Source organism: Emys orbicularis, chromosome 21 (assembly GCF_028017835.1).
Source record: "Emys orbicularis isolate rEmyOrb1 chromosome 21, rEmyOrb1.hap1, whole genome shotgun sequence".
NCBI lineage: Eukaryota > Metazoa > Chordata > Testudines > Emydidae > Emys > Emys orbicularis.
The window spans coordinates 1,961,099-1,985,860 of NC_088703.1; the positions used below are offsets into that span (position 1 = coordinate 1,961,099).

Consider the following 24,762-nt stretch of genomic DNA (forward strand, 5'->3'; position numbering starts at 1 on the left):
CTGCCACAGAGAAATCTGTACAGCTGAAGAATGGCAGAGGACATTAAAATAAGCAAAACCAAAACCAAAACAACACCTGACACACTGGAAACATTAACATGAATCTTTGCAAATAAATCAGTTGTTTGCAGTGTTATTGATCCCAGGATAGGAGAGAGACATATAGGTGAGGTAATCTTTTATCGGCTCACCCTCTATTCATGAAAGAGACAAACTTTTGAGCTTCCCTGAGCTCTTCTGGTCTGCAAATAAATCTGTCCAGTGCTTTAGACCCAGGGGAGTGCAGTTCACGTGAGCATGTGACTTGCAACTCTGTGGGCATGGAGTGTGTCTGGCCTCGTAAAGCTTTGCCATACCAGAGGATTGAGATGCACAGTTCTCTCAATTTCCTAACATATTTGTAATAGAAGTGGTGGCATTGGAATAAATTCAAGCAAAAAAATATTTAGGTCTCCATTTGCAAAGGAGTAACCCCAGAATATTATTTGGTCTAATTTATCCAAGTATTTGGAAAGGAGCAACCCTAGCATGGAACTTGAATAGAATCTATCCTGTCCTACCCTATCCATTTGCAAAGCATCGGCCCCAGATTTTCATGGTTACCGACCTGAAAAAAATTGTAAGAAGGAGATTTTAAAAAGGGGGAAACATCCAACAAACTGACAAGTGATCAGGCAGCACAATCCATTCACTGAAGTCCTTTTGTCCCAACCCTCCCACTTCCCTGCTCTCTTCGGCACTTTCTGGCACTCAGTTTAGTACCTACATTCCCTCACACACACACACACACACACACTATATAGATATGTTGCATATAGGTTATCTGCATAACCATATATGCCCCTGCACATAAATACAAATTATATGTATCTATCTAGGGAATAAAGGTATTTAGATGTGTGTATGCCTATATGGGGGCATGTGTGTGTATTTCTCTCTTTAAGGGTCCCTCCCTCTGCATGAGAATCTAAGGTTCTTTAGAGCGACCTCTATAGGGGTTTCTCTGCATAGAAACCTAAGGATATCTGAATCTATATGTGGACTGTTATAAGACCTTCTCTTCATGGAAGCCTAAGGTTATCTATTTAACATATTCATAAATGGTCTGGAAAAAGGAGTAAACAGTGAGGTGGCAAAATTTGCAGATGATACAAAACTACTCAAGATAGTTAAGTCCCAGGCAGACTGCAAACAGCTACAAAAGGACCTGTCAAAACTGGGTGATTGGGCAACAAAATGGCAGATGAAATTCAGTGTTGATAAATGCAAAGTAATGCACATTGGAAAACATAATCCCAACTATACATATAAAATGATGGATCTAAATTAGCTGTTACCACTCAAGAAAGAGATGGCCAAGGATGGTGTCCCAAGCCAATGTTTGCCAGAAGCTGGGAATGGGCGACCGAGGATGGATCACTTGATGATTCCCTGTTCTGTTAATTCCCTCTGGGGCACCTGGCATTGCCCACGGTCGAAAGACAGGACACTGGGCTAGATGGACCTTTGGTCTGACCCAGTACGGCCGTTCTTATGTTCTGTCTTGCTCTATACAGGGACTATTACGCAAGTATCTCTGCATAGATGCCAAAGGTTATTTTGCCCTCCATGGGGACTGTTATAGCCATAGGAGCGTCTCCCCATAACAGCCTATGGGTCTATCACTGTGTAGGAACCTTTACAGGAGATTCTCTCCATAGGAGCCTAAAGTTACCCCACTCTGTATAGGGCTTCTCTAGCAGCTTCTCACTATAGGAACCTGGGGTTACCTGACGCTATACAGGGATCTCTATGGGGCGTGTGACGAAGTGGGGGATTTCCTTGTTTTTTCCTTCTTTTTCCACTGGTTCCAGGAGGTGGAGGGGCTTAACCCCAGGAGTGAGCCTGGTACAGGCACCGCTATAGGGCACCTCTGTCCAGGATCTCTCGTCGGGACGTCTGCCAATGGGGGTGGGGGGGATTCTATAGGGGACTTCCCATAGGGCCTACAGCCGCCCGTGTCACGTGATCTGGAGAACGCTCGCTGGTCACGTGGCGCGGGAGCCTCGAGCCGGGGCTGGAAGGGCAGAGGGCGGGGCTTTTCCCCCTGTCACGTGATAAGAGGGCGGGCGCCAGGCTTTCCGCGATCACGTGACGGGGCGCGGCGCTCGCGATAGCTGAGGCGGCTTCTGCCACCCCCCCGCCCCGCGCCATGGACCCGGCCGGGAAGGAGAAGGAAGCGCTGCAGCTCCTGGCCGAGGCCGACAGGAAGGTCCGCGGCTCCCAGTCCTTCTTCGCGGGGCTCTTCGGGTGAGTCCGCCGGCCGGGGGGGGCCGGGTCCCCGGGGGGGCCCTGTGAGGTGGGGGGGCGGGGCCTGGAGGGGGGGCCCTGTGAGGTGGGGGGGCGGGGCCTGGAGGGGGGGCCCTGTGAGGGGGGGCTGGAAGTGGGGGGCCTGTGAGGTGGGGGGCGGGGCCTGGGAGGGGGGGCTGGAAGTGGGGGGCCCTGTGAGGTGGGGGGGTGGGGCCTGGAGGGGGGGGCCTTGTGAGGGGGGGCTGGAAGTGGGGGGCCCTTTGAGGTGGGGCGGTGGGGCCTGGAAGTGGGGGGCCCTGTGAGGGGGGGGGCGGGGCCTGGAAGGGGGGCCCTGTGAGGTGGGGGGGTGCTGCTGGGAATGGGGGGTCGGGTAGTGTAAGGGGGGGAACTGGGCTGCAGGGAAGGTCACAGCCTCCGTGACCCCAGAACTAGGAGCCTCCCCCTCCATGAGCCCTGCAAGGGCAACTCCCTTCCTCCTAGGGCAGGTTGCCTCTGCTGGGGTGGGTGGGATGGGGTTGCTCTCTAAAGGGAGAGCGGTGGGGGGGAGGGGTTCTTTCTCCCCACCCACCCCTTAGCCAAGTTCCCCCCACCCCCTAAGCTTGCAGTGCTTTAGTGCTAGCCCGCCCTGACCTGTTGAGATGGGGGCCGGGTTAGAGTTCCCAGCCTGGATTTATCCCCACAGCTCCCCTCTACTCCTAGGAGGGCTGAGCCCGTTCTCGTGAAACGGGGACCAGTAATGTATCAAGGTGTGCGGGGGGTGGGGGTGGGCAGGAGGAGTTCGAGGGTGCAGGCATGAGCCCCATCTACACAGTGGCTTCTGTTGTGGCTACCTCTGGTGGTGACCTGTACTTGGTATCTGGGTGTTTTCCCTAGTGTAGACAAGCCCCTAGGGGAGTGACTCAGAACAATCAAATGTTGTTAAACTTGGAGGATATGTAAGGAAGGCTAGCACAGCAGCGCATTGCGGGTGGGATGGGGTGTGTTGTGTGGCTGCAGAAGTTGAGAACATGGGCAGAAAAGACAGCAAGGCCTGGGCTGAACACAAAGTTGCACCAGTTTTACTACTTGGACTAGAAGCTGTTTGGTGCAGGGACAGTCCTTTTGTTCTGTGTTTGTACAGCACCGGGAGGTCCTGGTCCATGACTGAGGCTCCACTGAAATAAAGTGATGCGATGTTGAACCGATGCAACTTTGTATGTGGATGCTCCTCAAGTGGTTTATGCCTGGATTGCATTGGTTTAGCTTGCATTGGTGAATGTCATCATGAGTTTAGACTGGCTGTACTAGTTCTAAACTAATAACCCCTGCATGGATGCTTTAAAGTACTGTCTTTTAACTGATTTGTGTTAAATAGCTGCAATGTGCATGTATAGATGTAACACAGTGGGGTGTGTGCAGTATAGGTAGGCTTGGCAGAACTTGAAGTTTGTTGTTTTATGTTGATGACTATCAGTGTTTCTTAAGTATTTTTTTCAATTTAATTTCACAGTTGCAGGAAATTGTGTGTGGGGGGGGGGGTCAGACTAATCATCTAACGACTGTATATTCAAAAAACTCAAGCTTTGTAAACCTTAAACCATAAATTGTCAACATCCCATGTCAAACTGTACAAAATAAATATCCTTAAATCAAACTCTAATATATTCTCAAGCAGCACTTTTCCTTCTTTGCCTATCTGCAAATTTCAATTATTGACGGAAATATTTTTTTTATCAGTTTGCATCATCTGTGATCTTTCCTAGCCTGGTTATAGATCCCAATCTGTGGAGGATAGGAGTCTGTTACAGCTCCAGCTGTCACAGCTCACACTTTTAGCTCTGGAGGTTCTTTGGTCAGTCCCCTGTGTGTCTGCCAAGATGGTGGTTGTCACTTAGGCCTAGTGTATACCTAAAACTTAGGTTGACCTATGTGCGTCAATCAGGGATGTGAAAAATTCACACCTCGAGAGATGTAATTAAGCCAACCTAAGCTCTGGTATAGATGCCACTAGGTGGACAGAAGAATTCTTCTGAGGGGGTAGATTTGCTGCCCTAACGGAAGAACCCCTCCTGTTGCTGTAGGAAGTGTCTACACTAGTGTTGCTGCAACTCTGCTGGTGTAGTGCTTGTAGTGTAGACGTACTCTCTGACAGGCCTTAAGATCCTCTGTAAGTGAAGTGCATGTTATTAGGAGAGTACTCAGTGGCTTACCACGACTTGAGGAAGATGTAATGGCTGACAGATTTAGGGGTGACAGTGAGCATCAAATTAGATATGAGCTTGAAATGTGCTAGGGCTGCCAAAGAAAAGCCAATGCGAATTTTGAGACTGTACTGCAGAGCCAGCAAGTCACTAGAGAAAGGTATGTGATAGTTCCCCCCCCATGTGACTCTGTAGCTGGGATGTTATGTTCAGTTCTGGGACATAGGTGACTGACTGGAAGTGGGGGTCTGAGGAGAAGGGCGATAATCAAATGGTCCGGGGGAACTGGATTTGGAGGGAAAGATCGGGTCCGTGTAGTTTGGCAAAGCAACCACTAACTAAGGGGTGTCACATCCATAAATAATGGGCAGGTGTACGCATTAAATAGTGAGGGGAATTTAACGTGATACACAGGCAATGGGTAGGACTGATAAAAAGAAGGGGGAAATGATAAATTGCAGGGGAAACTCGCTGGCAATGAGACCCGTTACTGCAGAAATGGCTCTGCTTGGGATTCTAGAAACTGGACTGGATGCTAGAGATGTTCTATAGGGAACAATCCTGCATTGTTTTCCCCGGGCAGATAGGAATGGCTGTGAGCTGTGTGTGTTCGAGACTGTGGAGTGGCCAGATGCTGCACGTGGCTAAATCATGTGTGCGTTGGTGCGGAGGGGGGGTTAAAATGCAGTCCCATCTGGAGGAGATGGGGTTAGCTGGAAGCTAGCACAGCTAGTGGCTTTAATCCTGTGCTCCATGGGGGAGCTCTGTTTGCCTCTGCAGCTTGTCCTAGCTGTGCATCCAATTGTGCTGCAGGCTGGGTTCTCAACTGAAGCAGCAGCTGCCAGAGGAGAGGGGGAGGGCATACAAGAGCAAATGACAAGGTTCTTGTGACTCAAAGCACATTGTTTTCTCTCCTCTGGGCCACTAGATTCCCAAGGTCTCCAGAGCAGGGAGCTGCAATAGATAACGATTTCTTAATCAGCACAAATAAGGGGTGGGGGGGGAGAAGAGAAGCTGGCAGGCTGGCTATCCATAGGAGAGAGGAGGTGGCTGATGTCAAGAATATGATCCTTAATACACCTCTACCCGGATATAACGCGACCCGATATAACACGAATTCGGATATAACACAGTAAAGCAGTGCTCCGGGGGGGTCTGCGTGCTCCGGGGGGGTCTGTGTGCTCCGGTGGATCGAAGCAAGTTCGATATAACGCGGTTTCACCTATAACACGGTAAGATTTTTTTTTTGGCTCCCGAGGACAGCGTTACCTCGAGGTAGAGGTGTAATAAAATAGGAAACTGAAAACTCCAGAAGAGGCTGTTAAATTATGCCTCCTAAAATTCTTTGCCTGTAACAAGTGAGAATGCAGCACATTGTGCCAGCTAAATCTAACGTTCAAAGACAATATGTTCTGGTTCTAGGAACCTGGGTTTCATACTGGCATGTGACACAGTAATACTGTTGTGTGCAGCTCTTCTCTTACAAAATGTATCCTCAAAAAACAGTTTAGAGAAATAGCAGAACAGGGAAGAGACACTGAGAGAGACAAGATAAATGTTTTTTTGCGGAGTGTGTGTACACACGTACCTATACAAAACTTTTATTTTTAAGAGAGACAGTTGAAGTGGGACTTAACACCCCCCCCCCCCCCCAAGGAATCTAGGCGGGCAAGCCCTGTTAAGTCATTGAGATTTGTGTTTCTGAATCTTAGGTGACTTTAAAAATCTATCCCCTGAAAACCCTTCAGGACATTTTTAGCAACTAAAATTCCCTAGTGATGGTTTTTAGTGCACATCATAAATTAGATGCTTTCAACTCATGTTAAACAAGTCATTGGTACATAACATCAGATGCCATTGTGCTAAATGCTAATTGGCATTCGGTGGCTACAGTAGCTTGTCTGCGAACAAGGTATACTTCCCAAAAAATCACTACTTATAAAATACATATTGCTCATATTTAACTTCTCTGCTTGCCATTAGTCAAATGCTTAAAACTCGCATCTGTAAATAAAACATGGAAGCTGATCCAGACTCACTCGTGCTGTTGGTTTGAAACCTCAGTCTAAATTTTGCTTTTCTTTGTAGAGCATTGTAGCAGTCTCCTTTAATGACATAACTAGCAATGCTAATTTCCTTATTGGATGCTGGACATTGCTATCTTCAATGTCCGTTCTATCTGTCAGTGCTTCTTTAATGACTTCGTTATTCTCCTTACGGGGACTCTGTGAAATAGGGAAAGATTGTTATCCCTGTTTGACAGGTGTGAAGCAGAGGCCCAGGTAGACGATCACCCAATAATTCTGTTTCACGTGGAATGGAACCCAGGTCTCCAGAGTTAAAGTCCAGTGCCTTAACCACAAGGCCACCCTTCCTCTCTAAACTGGATCGATTTCTCTGTCAAGGTCTTCACGCTCTGGTACTAGTTGGAGGCTCCAACATAAAAGAGGGGATGGAGGGTAAAACCTTGTGCATTGAAATATTTAATGGGAATATTCGGTGTCTAGCACTGATCTAAAACATTGGAATTCCTTGGGGTACATTTGATATGGCTGAAACCTTCCGCAGCCTTGCACTGACTTCCATAGCTGCTTTTCAGCTCCAAGGATCCCAAAGCGCCTTACAAACGGTACGTGCAGCACTGCGGCAAGGCAGACACCTGTGCACAGCATCGGTGAGTAACTTGACGAAGGAGACCAGGACACACAATGCACCGTTGCCACCATCCACACTGCACCAGGTGGCCTGAGTTCTTAAGGGCCCACTTAAAGAACTGGACAAATTGCATAGACCCTCTCAGCATAGAGGGCCCAACTGCCTGCTGGGATTGAAACGCTTGATTTCAGGAGAGCAAACGTGAGCTAGGCTCACTGCACACCTTTGCAGTGGTAGTGGACTGCCTTGGTGTTTTCCAAGTAGTGAACTCAGATATTGTGGAAAACCTCATTTCCAGGTTAGTAGCGTTAGCTAAGTTGGTAATTAGCTAGTTAGTTGCTTTTGCTAGGAACTGTGGGCCAGATTCTCCACTGTCCTGCACCCTGCCACTTAACACCAGTGTTAAGCGAGTGTAATTCACTCCCGTTCTGGTGTAATACCAGTGTAGTACACTCACCGTTTCTTTGGTGTAAATGACCACACAGGGCAATGGGGAATTAATGAATTCAATGGTAACCATATAGCCTTTAGCTTTGGCCCCTTTTTGGAAACGGACTCGGGATTGAGGGATAACTTTGTCCCTCAAGCTGATCCAAACTACTGGGAACTCTTGCTGGCTCTGACCAGCAGTTTGGCAAGGTCTCTGTCTGCCATATGCAAGCAATTTTCAAATGGAATGAAACTCCGGTCTTTGGGGGAGACATGGGAATGCTTGCTTGTAATGTAAAAGCAGAGTGTTTATTGCAAACAAAAGCAGGCTGGTCAAAACCAGCTGACGATCTGCATCCCAGGATATAAATTGTAAGATAAAGTTGAAATACTTCTGCAGAATACTTGTTCTAGCCACACATTTGGGTAGAGAGGAGCTGGGGTATGGGGTAGCTAGGTCCTATTCCTGGCTCAGCCCCGTCTCACTGTGATGTTAGACCAAACTTTACCTCTGTTTCCGCCACCTTTAAAATGGGTGACACTTGTGTAGCATACAGGAATTCTGAGTGCATGAGACTCTAATGAGAAGGACAATAGAAACATGCCTTTATTTCTCTTTGTTTGCTAGATGCACCAGCAAACAGCTCCCTGCTACCAGCATCGTGGTCTCTTGCTACCTCTAATTTTGCAGAGCTATGAACAGAAGGAAAAAATGCAGCATAAACTTTGATCTTCCAATTTAAAAAAAAAAAAAAACTCACTGACATGATGCAGCTTGGATTGTCAGTTGCCTCATGTCCAGGGTGTTTAATCAGAATCAATAACTTCAATAGGTGGACGTGTTCATTAGCAAAACTAACGGCAGCTCGGGGGACTGTGCCTGCTTGCCGCAATGCCTGAATTTGGAACGATTTATCTTATCTTAGCAGACTAACTCTGCCCCAGCTTCGTAACTTCCCCTCTGAGGTTAACGGGCAGACTGAAAGACGCTTCTTGAGCTTGGCTGGCATCATGGCTGCCTCGGCAGTTGGCAGCTGAACCCCTCCGCACTTGGGAATGTGCTATTTCTAGGATCCATGCAGCTGGTTTAAGATCTATGGTTGTTCATCAGTGGCTTTTATGGCTGTCCCACACTAACATCTGTTTTGCTCGATTAGCAGCAGAGAACAGATATGGGAGGAGGGCTTAGCTGATGGCTTCATTCAGGACACATGGTTTTTCCTTTCCTCCCCCACTGGTTGAGCCCTCTGAATCTTACACCAAGTAAAATGGGGTCAAAACGACACTGCTTCCATGGGGTATCAGCCTCACTTACTCTCCGCTCTTATGGTCTTTGGAGAACAGACTGAAAGTGAGTAGGAGTTGGCAAGGTGGCCCATTGAACACATGTGGTACTCGGCAAAGCTTTCAGGTGGGCTCTGGAGTGGCTCCAGGGCTTGTGTTTCTCATTGACCCTCTAGCTAGAGGGTTCTGGAGTTTTTTGGGCTTTTAGTGACTGGTCCTTGAGAAGCCTTCCTGTCCTTGGCAGGAGTCTAGCATTCATGGCTTTAGGAATGAGTTGGTGGAGTATGGCGGCAGGAAGGCTTGAGGGGTAACTCTCCTGAATTGGCACCCTGGAGAGGTAGGGGCTCCTTTAGCCAACATTCTAGCCAGTGTCCATGGAGAAGCCGTTCTTTGTAGGGCAAGGGATCTTCTGCTACCAAGAGGGGAAAACGTTCCCGGGACCAGAGATTCCAGTGATGTGAGCGGAGGACTGGGGCTTTCCAGCGCGGTGAGTTTATGTGATGCCTGGTTTGTTTGTTTGCAGGGGCTCCTCCAGGATAGAAGAAGCATGCGATATCTATGCCCGAGCAGCAAACATGTTCAAAATGGCCAAGAACTGGAGTGGTACGTATGCCTGCTCTGACGCTGCTGTCTCTGTTAACCATGCCATGCTGGGTGGGCTTGGGGAGGGGTAGGGTCCCCTTGCAGGACAGAGCAGTAACTCTGGCTCTGAGTTTGTGCCACTTGCTAGCCTGTGGCAGCATGGGCAGCAGAGTCCATAATTTGGATATGGTGCCGGGGGGGGACCGTGCTGCACCAGTGGCTTGATCTCTGGGAGATCTGGGTACTCAATGCTGCTAAAGTCAGTGGGTTCTGCAAGGAATCCGCAACTCTGAAAATCAGGCCCATGGCTTGCTAGGTGTTCACACGGCATGAGAATGAGCTCCATGGCTTCTTCCGTGGGGAGGAGCTCTCTAAGCAGCACCTTGCTGATTGCCTCCCCTCCGGTTTTCCCTGTGAACTGGGTCCGGGCTAGGAAACGTGCAGTAAGAGGCAGCTGCTGCTACTAAACTGATTCCCCGGAGCTCGAGTATGAAGTGGCTAAGCCCTGCAGCACGGCCCCTCTGTGCGGGCAAAGACCATGGTGCAATGCCACCTTCATGTTGGCTTCCTTAGCTCGCTATCTGGCACGCTTCAAACAAAGGAAGCTGTGCCTGTGACATGACCCTCATGGGCATCTTGGGACTGGCTGGGGTTCTGCTCCTCACCCTCCCGGTTTCTCCTCCAGCTGCGGGGAACGCCTTCTGCCAGGCAGCACAGCTCCACCTGCAGCTGCAGAGCAAGCACGATGCGGCCACCAACTTTGTGGACGCCGGCAACGCCTTCAAGAAAGCTGACCCGCAAGGTAAGGCGCCAGCACTGCTGCTTGCCTTTTCTGCTTTCCAGGTGCTGAGGAATAGGTTCTGCTGTGGTTCCGGTGGAAGAGCTGGGCGTCGGGACACCTGGGTTCTATTCCTGGCTCGGGGAGAGGGATGAGAGGCAGGGGGGCTGGGAATCAGGACTCCTCCTGGGTTCTTTTTGAAGCTCTGCTACAGACTGGCAGGCTGTGAGTCTGCTGGTTCTGAGTAACTCCACCTGTGTCTGGTTTTGTACAATGGTGAGGATTCACTAACCCCATAAAATGCACCGATCAACTGGGACTATATAAAATGCATGTTTAGCTGGATTCACGTACTGTACTTGCACACCATCTTCCAGCCGTAGGTATGTCATGGTCAATCGATCCCTATGAAGAGGGGTAAAGAAAGACTTCAGACCCCTTGTGGAAATGTTCTTTTTCTGATTTGCAACCTTAACCACCAAAAGTTGATCAATGCACTTGCCTGGGTGAAAGTAAATAAGGAAGTGTTATTTACTCCTTCTCATAACACAAGAACTAGGGGTTACCCAGTGAGATTAATAGGCAGCAGGTTTAAAACAAGCAGAAGGAAGCATTTCTTCACCCAGCACACAGTCAACCTGTGGAACTCCTTGCCAAAGGATGTTGTGAAGGCCAAGACTATAACAGGGTTCAAAAAAGAACTAGATAAATTCATGGAGGATAGGTCCATCCATGGCTATTAACCAGGATGGGCAGGGATGGTGTCCCTAGCCTCTGTTTGCCAGAAGCTGGGAATAGGCAACGGGATGGATCACTTGGTTCCCTGTTCTGTTCATTCCCTCTGGGGCACCTGGCATTGGCCACTGTCGGAAGACAGGATACTGGGCTAGATGGACCTTTGCTCTGACCCAGCATGGATGTTCTTATGTGGCTTGCAGCCTGAGGGAGTAAACCCCACTGGCCAGCGTGCCCGTCAAGTTACACGTTGAGATTCCTAGTTCAGTGGAAATCCTTGTGCAACCTGAAGAGCCTGTCTGCCGTGTTGTGCTGCTGTTCTAAGAGAACCACCCCGGGGTGTGTGTGTGTGTGTGTGTGAGAATATATTGCATCACGGTGGGATAAACCTATTACTAGAATATTGCAACAGCTTCCAGGTATACTACTCCCGCTGCCCTGACTGAGTGCTTGGGGGGGCTTTCTCTGAAGCTGCAGATGTGACTGTTAACTGGTCAGCTGGAACTTTGTGCTGGAGTGAATGTTCTGCAGGGCTGACTGCTGCAATTTCCACTCTCTCTGGTGTGGATTAGCTGGTTAGGATGCAGCAGGCATGCCACCCTGCTTAGGAAGGGACCTCGATAAAATCTGACCTACCATCTGGGAGCGTTCCTCCTTTCACAGGTGGCAAAGTCGCACTGGTTGTGACTCTAACCCGCAAAAAGACAGGAAGCTTAGGACTCAATTCTGCGTGGAACTGCTTGTGGCTGGTTAACCTTCTCAGAAGAGCGAATAGCAAGGAGTGCAGCTGAAAATGAGGTAGCTTGGGCAGCCTATAGAGATGCGCTGTGTGTGGCCATGCAGAAAAGAGTAAAGTCTCCTAATTAAGCTTCTAAGAGACTGCTCTGTACAAATGCTTCCTGTGCAGCAGAGAACTGAAGGCGTTCTTAGAACTAACTACTCTTTAAATCTTTCTGCTGTCGAAGGGCATATATCCTGCAGGCAGTTCTGTGGGAGCAGACCCCTGTGGACTCCTCATGACACCAGTGGGGCTCTCTGCAGGCCTCTCCAGAGCAGTTTGCAGTGTGTGCTGCCGGTGTCCCTGCACAAGAGGGATTCTACTTGGCGTTGCATGCTTTGAGGGTGATAACTTACGCCATGCTTATCTGAGCTGGGGTTTTGCACATGCAGTTAGATCTGCTTGGGTGGTGATTCTGGAGAAAAGATAATGAAGTAACCTGAGGAGACAACAAATTTAATCCTCTAGGGGATTTGCCTAATCTTTCAGAGATTTATGTTCTGATTATCCAGCCACATTGCTCTCCGCGGAGTAGCCAGTGTTTGTTCTCCGGAGTAAGTTTTGTGAGGCGGGGAGATGGTATCTGGGCATGGTGGGCGGAGGGATTTGAGCCAGTCCCAGTGGGGCTCGTGGTATTTTTCCTCTCATCAGTGGATTATTTTTTGCCTCTCTCTGCTAAATCCCATTACTCAGGCAGAGCTCCCTTAAGAAGACAAGAGCTCTGTCTGTCTAAGGATATCCTACACCAGGCAAAAGGACAATTTTGTGCATGTAACTAGTGTACCAATTCCTGGGACGGCAGTTCCTTGTCCACCAGTGGGAACACAAGAGCAGGAGCATGCCCTCTACTCTGATGCTCAGAGCATCAACATCCCCACCCTGTAGCAGGACATCGAGGTTAGCATCATGGCATTTTTGCTGTGAGCCGACGGGACAGGCAGAGCAAGTCTGGCCTGCCTTTAGGAGGGAGAGATCCTGGTTATGTGGCTCTGGTGCAGTTATGTTCTCTTTCCAAAGAACCTGGCTGTAAACCCTGGGCGTTAGAGGTGTCAATAACTGGACATGCAGGCAACCCCAATGAAAGGGAAAAAATCCCCAAATCTACCAGCCCAAGTTCTCCTCTTAATCCCTGGCTCTGTGAGACAGCACTGGGGGCCTGGCTGGACGTAGCTCGGGGAAGAAACAAGGGCAGCTGCTATTTCTTCCTAGTGATACGCTTTCCAAGTTATGGAGAGGGGAAGAGAGCCCTTTCATCAATGTACAGGACCGAAATGTGTCTGGCAGGCTTCAATGGCCTTGGGCACTGACGCCAGGTACCAGAGCTCACAGCACTGAGGAAATATTTTCATAACTTGAAGGCCAGAAGGGACCATTATGACATGCCCAGACTAACCCAGGCCAGAGAGGCTCACCCAGTGATTCCTATGTCCAGCCCAAGTGGGACTTTTAGTTCTCCCTTTTAAAAGCTTGCAGATGGAATCTGACCTGATTTATTGGTAAATACCCCCATCCCTGTCTCGCAGGCTGGGGGGAAAGGAACAGAGACTAGGAGTAACGCATTAGCTTTCCAGGCCCCTTGGACTAAAGGCAGTCTAAGATTCAGCAGATGCATCACCTATTGGTTTAGAGGCAACTGCACCTGCTTATCCTAGGGCTGATTTTTGGCCATTCCGCTTCCTGCTAGGGAGCAATGCGAGTGACATTTGGGAACAGTAAGAAAAATTTGCCTGTCAGAGCTTGACATTTATGTGCCGAAAAACACCCTCCCACATCTTTCTGGAGAATGCTGGTGAGAGAAACTCCACTTGCAATAGAGCAAAATGTAGTAGTGAAGGGAGCCATCTTGGGTTGCTCACAGCGCTGCGAGGTATTTACCCAGAGCAGGCTGGTGGCCTTGTCTTTGGAAGCCGAGTTCATATGAGCTCCTAGCAGATCTTTTTGGCTGGAAGATCCTGTCTGAAGAGCAGGGAATTTTCTCCGCTTTATTTCAAGCGGACTCTGAACTTTAGCCCCTAGTCTCGCAGGGGCCACAGCTGATTTTAGCTGAAATTGGTGAGGCCTTGTGGAAATGCCAGGGTTTGCTTACATGGAGACAGGTGAAGGATCAGGGCCATAAAGTGTTATGGAGGCACCTGGTTTTCTTTCTTTTAGCGATTGTGCTGGTGAGCTTTGCATGTGACTGTCCTTAACCCTGAACAAAGCTCGTTGTTTGGGGCGAATAAACTAGTAGCTTGCGCACATCTTTCAGCTCAGTCTTTTCATGGTTGTAGAGGGGCAGCATGGTATGGAGGAGAGGGACCCGCGCTGAATGTCCAGCCATGTCAGCTCTGCTCCTGGCTCTGCCGCTGACCTGCTGTGGGATCTTTTGGCCAGTCACTTCCCCCTCCCACCTGCCCTTTCGTTGTGTCTTGTCCCTTTAGACTGAGCCCTTCAGGGCAGGGACTGTCTCTCATGAAGTGTCTGAGCCCAAGGGGCCTGGAAGTGCTAGTGTTGTAAATGTTACGGGTACAATGCACAAAAGCTCCTAAAGCTTAAGCTGTTGGCTTCCTCGCAGGCAGCGTCTGGTGGGTGACCACAATACCGCAGGATTCTTGTGTGCTTAGTAATATCTACCGTCCTAGCCAAGTCAGTGGCAGTTTCCTGGTCACCTCACTCCAGCCTCGTGCTCTGGTCCCTGAGGCTTTCTTTTGCTGGAGTGGTCTGGACAACAGCTGCATGAGACACTGGGGCGCAGGGTGTGAAATAACACCACTACAGATAAAATCTTCATGGATTCATTCGCTCCTCTGCAGGCCCCTTCTAGCTATGGTACCACCTCTCGCCTGCTCTCAGTTCCCTGGAGGTTTGCGGTCTCAGCAGCTTTCCTTAAGTGGCTATTGATCTCTGTGGAGGGGTTGTGCTAGAAACAACACCTGGTTGTCGTCATTTTCAGGCAGGTCAGAAGAGTTTCTGAATGGCTTCACTTCTCTACGCTCCTGTGCTTAAAAAAAGTTTTGTTTTTGTTTTTTTTAAACAGAGGCCATTAACTGTTTGATCAGAGCTATCGAGATCTACACAGACATGGTAAGTCTGTCCCGCCATGTCTGCGGACCAAAACTTTCTCTTTGCTTCTGGGCTGCCGCAGAAGGGAGGGTGATCCAGTAGCTGGCGCTCTTTCCTGGGCTCCCAGCCCTGTAGCGCTGTGCTGCTGGAAGTGCTGTCAGCCGGATCAGACGTCAGATCAAGACCCTGACTACTTGTGATCCCTAAAGGTACCATGAAACTGCTTGGAAGAGTCGGTGATTCAGCCACCGTGTTCTTGGCCAAGTTGAGGCAGGGTGCCTCTGGCTAACAGCCTAGCACTTGGGTACAGCAGTGAATGGGTACCCTAGATATAATTCAGCCGGTGTCCTAACCAGTGTGTGGATTGAACTGAGCAGGGTGGCCTGCTGCAGTTTTGCCAGCTGAATGAAGCCAGTATTGGACTTAAAAGAAGGGTTTGTAGCAACTTCAGAATCGGCTGCCATGGCAGACTTATTTATACAATTCAGAGAATTCCAGTGGGGAATTCCCTGAGGTTTGCCAGTGTATCCTCCCTGCTGCAAGGGTAGCGCAAGCGAGAAGACGCAGGAGCTGAAGTTGTTGAGTCGGTGAACATGCGTTAATTTCCCTCTCCTCTTCCAGGGCCGATTCACCATCGCCGCCAAGCATCACATATCGATAGCGGAGATCTATGAGACAGAGCTGGTGGATATAGAAAAGGTAAGTCCTGAGGACGCGGGGGGAAGGGAGGGAATCGGTCTGCCTTGTAGCTCTCTTATCTAGAAATAGGTTAAATGCAAACAGTCTCCTGTGATTGGCCTGACGTTGTTGCTGTGTCTGGGATGTGCAGCCTTGCGAGGACTTGAGTTTAATCCTGCGTTTGAATCCCGTTAGACACACTCATGGCTAATTAGAACACCCACTGTTAGAGTAACTTCTTGGTAATTAGGGATATAAATCCTGCAGCAGGGCTGAAGCCAATTGCTAACTGATGGGGGAGAAAGGGGAAGGGTTGGAAGATACCTTTGTAGCAGGTTGTCATAATTGTTCATTATGTTTTTTGCACCTTCCTCTGAAGCTGCTGGTACCAGTCAATGTCAGAAGCGAGAGATTGGGGGGTGGATGCCAATGGCTTGGTAGCCTAGGGGTACGGGTCTTGCCTTGGGTGTCCATAGGTCCTGAGGTTAAACCTAGATGGAACCCTGGCAACTGGTGATGCATTTTGAGGTCATATTAGTTGGTCCCAGCTGGCCTTAAAGCTGGATCTGGTTCAGGACCAGGTTCTCTATTGCCCTGCACCTTGTGGTCACTCTCACCAGTGCAACAGGGGTGGAAAACACTAGCCCATCAGAATGGTAGCACTCCGTGCCTGTGTAAATGACTGAGCAAGTTGCAGGGCAGTGGAGAATTGGGTCCCGTAAGCCTCCCCTTGGGCAGGACACCATGTTTATAAACAGAAGCAAAACTAAAAATTCACCAGCTGGAACGAATTGCAGGCATTTGGAAGGCGGACGCTGCAAAGAACTAGCAAAAAATCTGTGCAGACACTTGGCATGGCTTGTGTTGCAATTGATTAAAGGTTAACGCATTTGGCTCACGTGGGTGTCTGAGAGCCAGAGGGGCAGTCAACTCCAGCTGTATGCCCCTAGGATCACTCCTGTTTTATAAGACAAAATGATTCACCAAATACTCTTCAGGAGAAATAACTTTCTTCCTCGTGAGGGAGAACGTCTGCTGCTGCCTCAGGGGTTCTGTAGGGCTGCCCACACACAAACTGGCGCTGCGTATATTAAACCCTTGTGAACAGCTACTTTGGCTTTTTTCAGTTTAGCTTAAACCTGTTTCACTTTGACGTAAGCGAAACCAAAATTCCATCTCAGGTGGTAAGCAGGGGTTTTCTCATGACTGGAGCCCCCTGCTCCACCCCCTTTTATAGCTTTGGCACAAGGTGGGGATCTTTTGTCTGTGCTTGGCCCCCACCCCTCCTTCTAAATGGAAAAGTACAAGATTTAAGATGGATTTCAGTTTCGGGTGACATGGTCACATGTCCCTGTGAGACCTCATTCTTCATTACCCCCAGCCCGCACATACACAGGAAGGCTTGCAGGTAAATAAACCCATTCACAGTTCATTGATTCTGACGCACCCTTAATGGCTTCCACTGAATATGTTTACATCAGTAATACAAGTTTCTTATTTTTCTAACTCCAGATATAGAAATAATACGTGCAAACAAATAGGATGAACACGCTCAGTAGATTACAAGCTTTCTAATGATACCATACAAGGGGTATTTAGTTTAAAGCATATTCCAGTTATGTCATATTCATAAGCATATTTCCATAAAGCATATGGATTGCAACATCACAACCAGGTTGCGGGGGAGGGAGTGTCTTGTAAAATTCTACTTGGGAGCTGATGGGAGGAAAATCCATAGTGCTGGGGCTGTCACGGGGGCGGTGGGCTGTGGTCCCATGGCAATCTCACAGTACTGACCCGAGAAAGGTATAAACCATCTTAATGTGTCTAAGGGATCTAGGTCCGACAAAAGGAGGAAGGATGGCCTTGTGGTTAAGGCACCGAACGGGGACTGGAGACACCTGGGATCAGTTCCTGCCTCCACCAAAATCTTCCTGCGTGCCATGCCCAGAGTCTGTTAATCTTTGGGCCTCTGGTCCCCATTTTTGTGTGTGTGTGTGTGTGTGGGGGGGGGGTGATTGTGTAATCTCTCTCAGGCAGGGACTCTGTGTTCATGCAGTGCCTGTCTTGGTTGGGGCCGCTACTGCAGGAGTGCCTGATGGGGATGGAAGTTCTAGGCTCCAGTGAGGCTCCGGCCACAGGCTCTCTCTGTTGCTGGTTGATGATCGACACCTCTCCGCTCAGGCCCTGGGTTCTTGGCGTTTGCCCCGCAGCTGGCTGAGGGTGTGGGTGGGTTTGGTGTGTAGGGTTCTCTCGGCAGTTCGGGCGTGCGGTGCTGTCCTCGGGAGGGGGTGTTGTGCTCTCTCGATTCTGCTAGTGCTGCCAGCGACCTGCCTGGGGCGCTCTCATGGTGTGTTGCGTTCTTTCTAGGCGATCGCCCATTATGAGCAAGCTGCTGATTACTACAAAGGGGAAGAATCCAACAGGTAAATCAACTGCTGCTTTGCCCCCTCTTGCTGTAGAACGCGGCGGAGCCGCGTAACAGCCATGCATTAACGCCTGTGCTCTGCAGGCATATGGGTGGCCAAGCCAGCACCGCTCCCTTAAGGTGGTATTGTAACCATACAATCCAGCCCAAATTAGGGGTAGCATGTAGCTATGCCAGCCCAGGAGTCACTGGTGCAGCTTTCTAGCTCACGTGGGGGGGCGGGGGGGTGAGTAGCAGCCTGACGAGCTGCTGTCCCGCTGCACAGGCCCTTGCATTACAGGTCGCGCACGTGGGAGTAAAAGTGGGTTCCTTATGCCTCCTTGCTTCCCCTCTCTGGGGCACAGCTGGGTTTGGGGCTGAGCCCTTAGAAAGGACTTGACTGTGGGGATTGTTGCTATAAAGGGTATGACGTTTTCCCCCGCCACTCTTTAGTGGCATGATGATACTGAGCAAACCCTTATGCACCTGGGCCCAGTGGCAGATCAACAGAATGCGCCTACAGGGGCTGCTTGATCCTGTGGGCTGGACCCTGCACCAGTTCACTGGTGTAGAAAGCTCTCCTTCGTAACAGTAACGAGGCCTGTGCTAGAGCAGGGACCCTGGGGGCTCCTGCTGCTGGGGGGCAAAAAAGCAAACTGCATTTGTATGGTTGGTTGAGTGTTTCTGAGGCAGTGCTGTCTTTCACTTCACGCTAAGCGCCCTTCCCTCGGAAAGGGAGCGCACTTCACGATCCTCGCAAATGGCCAGCGGGGAGCACAGCCTTCGGGACGCCGCCGTCAGCCTGTTGCTTGCCATTTTTGTTTCTTTGCAGCTCTGCCAACAAATGTTTACTGAAAGTGGCCACTTACGCAGCCCAGCTGGAGCAGTACCAGAAAGCCGTCGAGATCTACGAGCAGGTCTGGGACTCTTAATTGCGTTTAAAGGGCAGGTGTCTTTGCTCACCTCGTAGTGTGTCTCCCTTCCTTCCCTTTTCCTGGGGAGATCCAAAATCCATGAGGCCGGGTCTGCGGAGATCTAATTGCAGGCCAGCCTTTGGATCCCGGCTGGCTTGGCCTGCCTGCAAAGCATTGGGGGGGTTCTTGTAGGGTGGATGGGAATAGCTATGGAAATGCCTCACTACGTTAAGGTGAGGAATGGTCCATTCTAAGCTCACGACACCATCTTTAAGTGTTGCCCTATTGGGTGTGTCTGCAGACTGCCGTGGCAGGGCTGGGAGTGTTGGAGGCAGCGGGTGTGTATGGGAAGCTAGCTGCTCCTGTGCTAGTGTAGAGGACAAGGATTCAGATGGGGTGTCCCCCCTGCTCCATGTACATCCTGGACAGGCACCCAAATATTCGTCCCTCAGTAGGAATCTGATCACTTTGGTGTGTTGCAGGTGGGCACGAATGCGATGGACAGTCCCCTGCTGAAGTACAGCGCTAAGGAGTATTTCTTCAAGGCGGCCCTCTGCCACTTCTGCATTGACATGCTCAACGCAAAGGTTGGTCTGGCGCTACAGAGCCGCCGCTGTGCTACCGAGCGGGGCGTGAGGCTGGGGGCCCAAGGGCCTGCTCCCAAAAATGGGAAAACACCCCTCTCACCAGCACCTCATTGGTCCATTTAAACGCCTCAAGCAAGGGTAGCCCATAGAGGGGCCCGCAATGAAGCTGGGGTGGGGAAGCTCTGTTGCTACTGGAGTGACCTTCTGTAAAAACCCCTCCAAGCCCTGTCCCAAGGAGCCTCCGGGCTAAGCAGCTAGTTCCCCTGCTCCCTTTGTGAGCAGTCACTCGAGCCGCAGGCAGGCTCTCACTCCTCTGTCTTTGCAGCTGGCCATACAGAAATACGAAGAGATGTTCCCAGCCTTCTCGGACTCCAGGGAGTGCAAACTGGTTAAAGTGAGTGACTCTTCCGTATTGGCCCTGCGCTGCCTGGTGGCTCAGACATTAGAATCGCGTGGGTCTCCCCCCTCCTCCCCAATACAGAAGCGGAGTATTGTGCCCTGGGAGGACCCATGTGAGAAGTGGCCGGATGGGGAAGTTTAAAATCAAACTCTCTGCAAATCTAGAGTGAAATGACTCCACCACTAACATTCACAGGGCTCTTCTAACGGTCTACGGCAGGGGTCCTTGACCTTTTTTCTTTGAGGCCCCCCCAGCATTCTGTAAAAACTCCACAGCCCACCTGGGCCACAACTGTTTTTCTGTGTATAAAAGCCAGGGCCAGTGTTAGGGGGTAGCAAGCAGGGCATGCCCAGGGCCCTGCAAAGCTAAGTTGCTCAGGCTTCGGCTTCAGCCCTGCATGGTGGAGCTTTGGCTTTCTGCCCTGGGCCCCAGTGAGTTTAATGCTAGCCCTGCTTGGCGGACTGTCTGAAACCTGTTCATGGCCCCCCAGGGGGCCCTGGACCCCTGGTTGAGAGCTGTTGGTCTGAAGAGCATGAAGTGCTCTTCTATTGGTCCAGTTGTTCAGAATCCCTAGCGCTCTATTCCAGCTGTTCCAGACCAAAATCCATTCCTGCCCTTTAGCAAGATGAGGTGCCATCCTGCTCTTATCTGTGACCCCTGTGAGAAGCCAGTGTGCAGGAAGCCTGTTGAACTGCAGTGTTGCTAAGCAACAAGGAAGTAGGAGGGTACCCATCCCCCAGGTGGATTGTGAAAGGTCCCTGGACTCGTTCTCTTCCCCTGTGGGCTGGCTTCTCCGGAACTGGGACTTTTGCAGAGAGAGTGCTGGACTGGTGTGAACGGCTAGGCCAGCTCCTACCCTCCTGTGGACAGTGTTGCTTTAATAAACTATTGTGCTTACAATAAAATGCCAGATCCAATCCTGATACGCAGGGCAACTGTTCAGTTGGAGCCGCCTGTCAGTCAGGCGGATTTTCCCGATAATAAGGCTGGCTTTAGCTACAGGGTCTCTGCTTGCACCTGTGACCTGCATAAGCATCAGAGGTGCAGCAGGTTACTGGGAGTTCCTGCCATTTGTGGAAATTAGTCCAGATCTGTGCTGATCCTTATTCCTTTCTCCCCCTCACAGAAGCTGCTGGAAGCTCATGAAGAACAGAACATTGACAGCTACACCGACTCTGTAAGTGCAGCGGGGAGGGACTGGTGTGAAGTGGCTGCTTGGGGTGCCAGTGTAGCAGCTGCAAATGTGGGTGTCAGGAGTCCTTGTCAGAAACAAGCAGGCTCAGCGTGCCCGGTGTGATCGCTGTGCTAGCCAGTCCCAGGGTTGGTAGTGGATTGCTCACTACAGTGTGTTCTGAAGGACTTAATCCCATCTCGCTGTAAATTACCAGGCTGCAGAGCTCCTTCCCCTTCCTTGATACAGACTAATGGATCAGGCAGATATTCTGCCTAATTTCTCTGTAGGGCTGTTACTAATACTCACTCTCTTCCTTGTCCAGGCTCCTGTTGTGTCAGCACAGGTTGCAGCTCCTATTGGCTCTATCAGGAGTCTTGGGAGCGTGGCACTTCTGCAGATCAGCCCACAACAAGCTACATGTGGGTTTACTTTGCAAGAGGGGAGAAGGGGAAGTTTAAATTTTCAAAACACCAATTGGGTTAAAAACATGGAACCTAGAAACATTAAGTAGAGCTCCTTGAAGTTAAGGACTAAGGAGAACATGGGGAAGAGAAGCTGGGTTTTACCTTGAGTGGATTTGTTTCTTGTAGGAAATCCCAGGCTCCAAAGTGTATCTACTGTAATGGCCTGTTTCCTGCTGCATAGTGCTAACTAGCCTCCAGGTGAATACAGCTGTGTGTGTGTGTCACTCATTCTGATCATTCTCTCCCTGACCTTCCAGGTAAAGGAGTATGATTCCATCTCACGGCTGGACCAGTGGCTCACCACCATGCTCCTCCGTATCAAGAAAACCATCCAGGGCGAAGAGGAGGACCTGCGTTAAACCCCATCCCCTCCTTCCCTGTCACTGTCAACTCTTTCCTCTGCAGAAGTCTGCATGGATATCTTTGGGGTGGGGAGGGTGGGGCCTGGAGGAGAAGGATTCAGACTTCAGTGACGTATTATCCCTTGTCTCCTAACCCTTTTGCCCCACAACCCAAAGAGCATAACTTTGTTTAGCAAAGACAGGGCGTGCGGCTGTAACCGCCTGACTCAGCTACTCTAGAGATGATGTATTGGAGTGACACTATCTTGTTCCTCCTGGGCCAAACAGATGAGTTCCTGGTTCGCGGAGCTTCCCAACCTGCCTGCGGGCTCCTGCCCAGGTGTGATGGTTAACACCCTTCCCCATCCCTCTTGCTCCCTCTTCAGATATTTAATTGTATAAAAATTACTAGATCTTAAACCTGCTTTAGCCCTGACTCGCTTCACGCTGGTTTCAGAAGACAGCACAAAATCAGTTTGCCTCCTAATTCCTGCTGTTTAGAACAGATCCTTTCTCACTGCCCCCTCTCCTGCCCCACACTATTTGATGGGAGCAGGTCTTGCCCATCCCAGGCAGGGATTTCAGACTCAGTACCAGCAGGAGTGGGGGTGGGGAGAGCCTCTCCCTCAGCCCTTAACTTCTTCCCCTCCCTAGCCTGTGATCAAATCCCTATAGGGGTTCAGAAGCCTGAGTTTTGAGTATCTCCAGCAAGCCCAGAGCCCTGCTTTAGGCTGGGAGATCACAGGTGCAGTGACTTCCCCCATGGCCTGAGCTGTGAGAACAGGTTCTGCTACTCGCCACCCTCTCCTAGCCCCAGAGAGCTGGGAAATGTGGCAAGCACACGCTGGCACTTCCTATCTCCTGCTTATTTCAGTGAAGAACTGTACGACCCTTGTGTCTAACCTCTTGGCAGCAAAGACTTCCCAGGGCCCCCCCTCAATCCCCGGAGCTCTGCAAGGAGCTGACCGGAAGCGTCACTTCGCTCTGTATCACAATTATCTCCTCCTTTCCCGTTTCTCATTGTCAACTGCACATGCTAGCTTGAGAAATACACCCCATTCCTTTCCCCCGCCCACCGGGCTGTAGTGCTGCTCTACGACCCGCTATTAAGGGGCGTCAGACACTCTGTCATTCGCGTGCAGCCCAAAGAGGCGAGAGCTGGACTGGACCGTCATTCCCACGCCGCGTGGGTAGCCAAAAATATTAGTTTTGTGCTTTGGTATATTAGTAACCTTAGCAAACCCTTCTGTGGTGACTGTTTAATTTAATCCCGTCTCAGATTAGGCAGTAGAAGACTCTACAGCGTGGGTGAATTCTGTATGCAGCAGGCCACTTGCTGTGGTGGGCATGGCAGCCAGTTGGAAGGGAATGTTACTCTCATTCAGTATTGTGTGCGTACAGTCTGTGTTGCCATAAAGGTTTTTATTTCTGGGTTATTCTCTGTTGGTTTTGAAACCTAGCCCAAGAGGGGTGGGGCCAGGGCAGCTCAGGGTTTACCCTGCAGTAATCCCTACTTCTGTATTGTTTGTTGAAAGAAACAGGAAGTCTTGCTGCATGTTTTAATGTCAACAGAAAGCGACTCTTGCTGAGTGTAGTGAATAATTGCACAAGAAAAATAAAAACTTTGCATGAGCAGAAGCAGACTTTTCTAACTGTAACCCTGCAGCTAAATTCATGCTGCTTCACTAAGCGCATCTGTGGGCTTGCATGGTGGAGGTCTCCCATCCTCCCTGCACCACTTCCTCTCCCTCCTTGGAACTGAATTCTCCCATTACCTTGCAATCCCTTTAAATTGTGATTCTATTCTGAATGCTGACGATGGAGCTAACAAAAACACCCCCCCTTCATTTGCCAAATCTGCCCCCTGTGTATTCAGGTGTCTGCTCAGTTCAGTCCTGCTAGCCCCACAGAGCGCAGACGGACCTGGAATCTACCCCAGCTCTCAATGTATCAACTGAATTAATTAAATTCTAACTGCAGAATATTTCATTCGACTCATCAAGAAAATGTTTGAGAGAGTTCAGGTTCAGTGGGTAAGGCTGGAAATCAGCAAAACCACTTATTTCCCTGTCAAATCCAGTGTTACAAACATTGACTCACTGTAGAATAGTTCTCATGGTTTTTTTGTTTTTTTTTTTTTAAGAGGATATTATTTTTCACCTTGGGCATGGCATCCTTGCAAAATCACCCGGTTAGCAGTCGAGCTGTCTGTCCATTCATCCATCGGCACATATGGTAGATACGAATCAATGAACAGCTCTGAGATTTACCTTTTTTCTAAGCTAATGCTTTTGTTGATCCAATGACTCCATGCTGCTCTCCTTGTGTTTATATTTTCTGTCCTTGGACCACATTGTTTTAACCTATTAAAGAGTTCCAGCTGTTCATTAACAAGCCTGTCTCTTCAGAAGCTAGAGCCATGGTCCCTCACTTGTCGGTTTGGTTCATTACTATGTGGAAGCAGCTGCAACGATTGGTCAAGTCTGGACATAAACAAGCCCAAGCTGTCAGCTGGAGTAAACTGGTATGGCTCCAGGGTCGCTGCCTGAGAACTGGCCATGCTGAAGCCACGTTTAACAGGCCCAAGAAATCCTGGGTGTAGAATGGGACTCCTCCTCCTCCTCAAGCCCCAGTTACAGTGATCAAACAGCAGCTATTTCTGCCTCTTTCTGTTCTGTGGAGGTGGGTAAATGTGCTGCAAGGGTGGAGGGTCCCTATCTTCAAACGAGGCTTAGTGATGACAAAATCCAGCTCTGCTGCTAAAACATGGAAAAAGCTACTCCTAATTCTTATGAAACGTTCCCAGGCAGAATATATGAGCAGATACAAGGGCAAGACTTGAGCATAGAAATCTCTGCTTATGTAACAGCTGTGTTGAACCTTCAGCCAGGCCGGGCCATCCCTTGCCCTTCAACCCGTCCCTACTGCTGAGGAAAAAGTGAGCTACTCTAGTGCTTGCGCTTTGTCACGTAGAAGTTTAGACCCTTTTGAGTTTATTCCAAGTGGAGAATGTCTGTTCTTGCAAAGGCTGCACATCACTTCCCG

General features: G+C 49.9%; 1 protein-coding gene across 1 annotated transcript; it reads left to right on the top strand.

Annotated features, from left to right (window-relative positions):
* Positions 1-2,156: 2,156 nt before the first annotated feature.
* Positions 2,157-23,355, top strand: NAPA (NSF attachment protein alpha). The gene is made up of 11 exons (XM_065420761.1): positions 2,157-2,289; positions 9,361-9,440; positions 10,105-10,221; positions 14,727-14,773; positions 15,374-15,451; positions 17,801-17,856; positions 18,670-18,754; positions 19,234-19,338; positions 19,664-19,732; positions 20,865-20,915; positions 21,634-23,355. Exons 1-11 carry the CDS (start codon positions 2,192-2,194, stop codon positions 21,733-21,735), a joined length of 888 nt encoding a protein of 295 aa, XP_065276833.1. The 5' UTR covers positions 2,157-2,191; the 3' UTR covers positions 21,736-23,355.
* The last annotated feature ends 1,407 nt before the right edge of the window (positions 23,356-24,762 follow it).

Coding starts and splice junctions, on each gene's coding strand:
- NAPA (XM_065420761.1), top strand. CDS start 2,192: ATGGACCCGGCCGGGAAGGAGAAGGAAGCGCTGCAGCTCCTGGCCGAG. Junction 10,222..14,726: donor CAAGAAAGCTGACCCGCAAG/GTAAGGCGCCAG, acceptor TTTTTTAAACAG/AGGCCATTAACTGTTTGATC. Junction 14,774..15,373: donor TCGAGATCTACACAGACATG/GTAAGTCTGTCC, acceptor CTCCTCTTCCAG/GGCCGATTCACCATCGCCGC.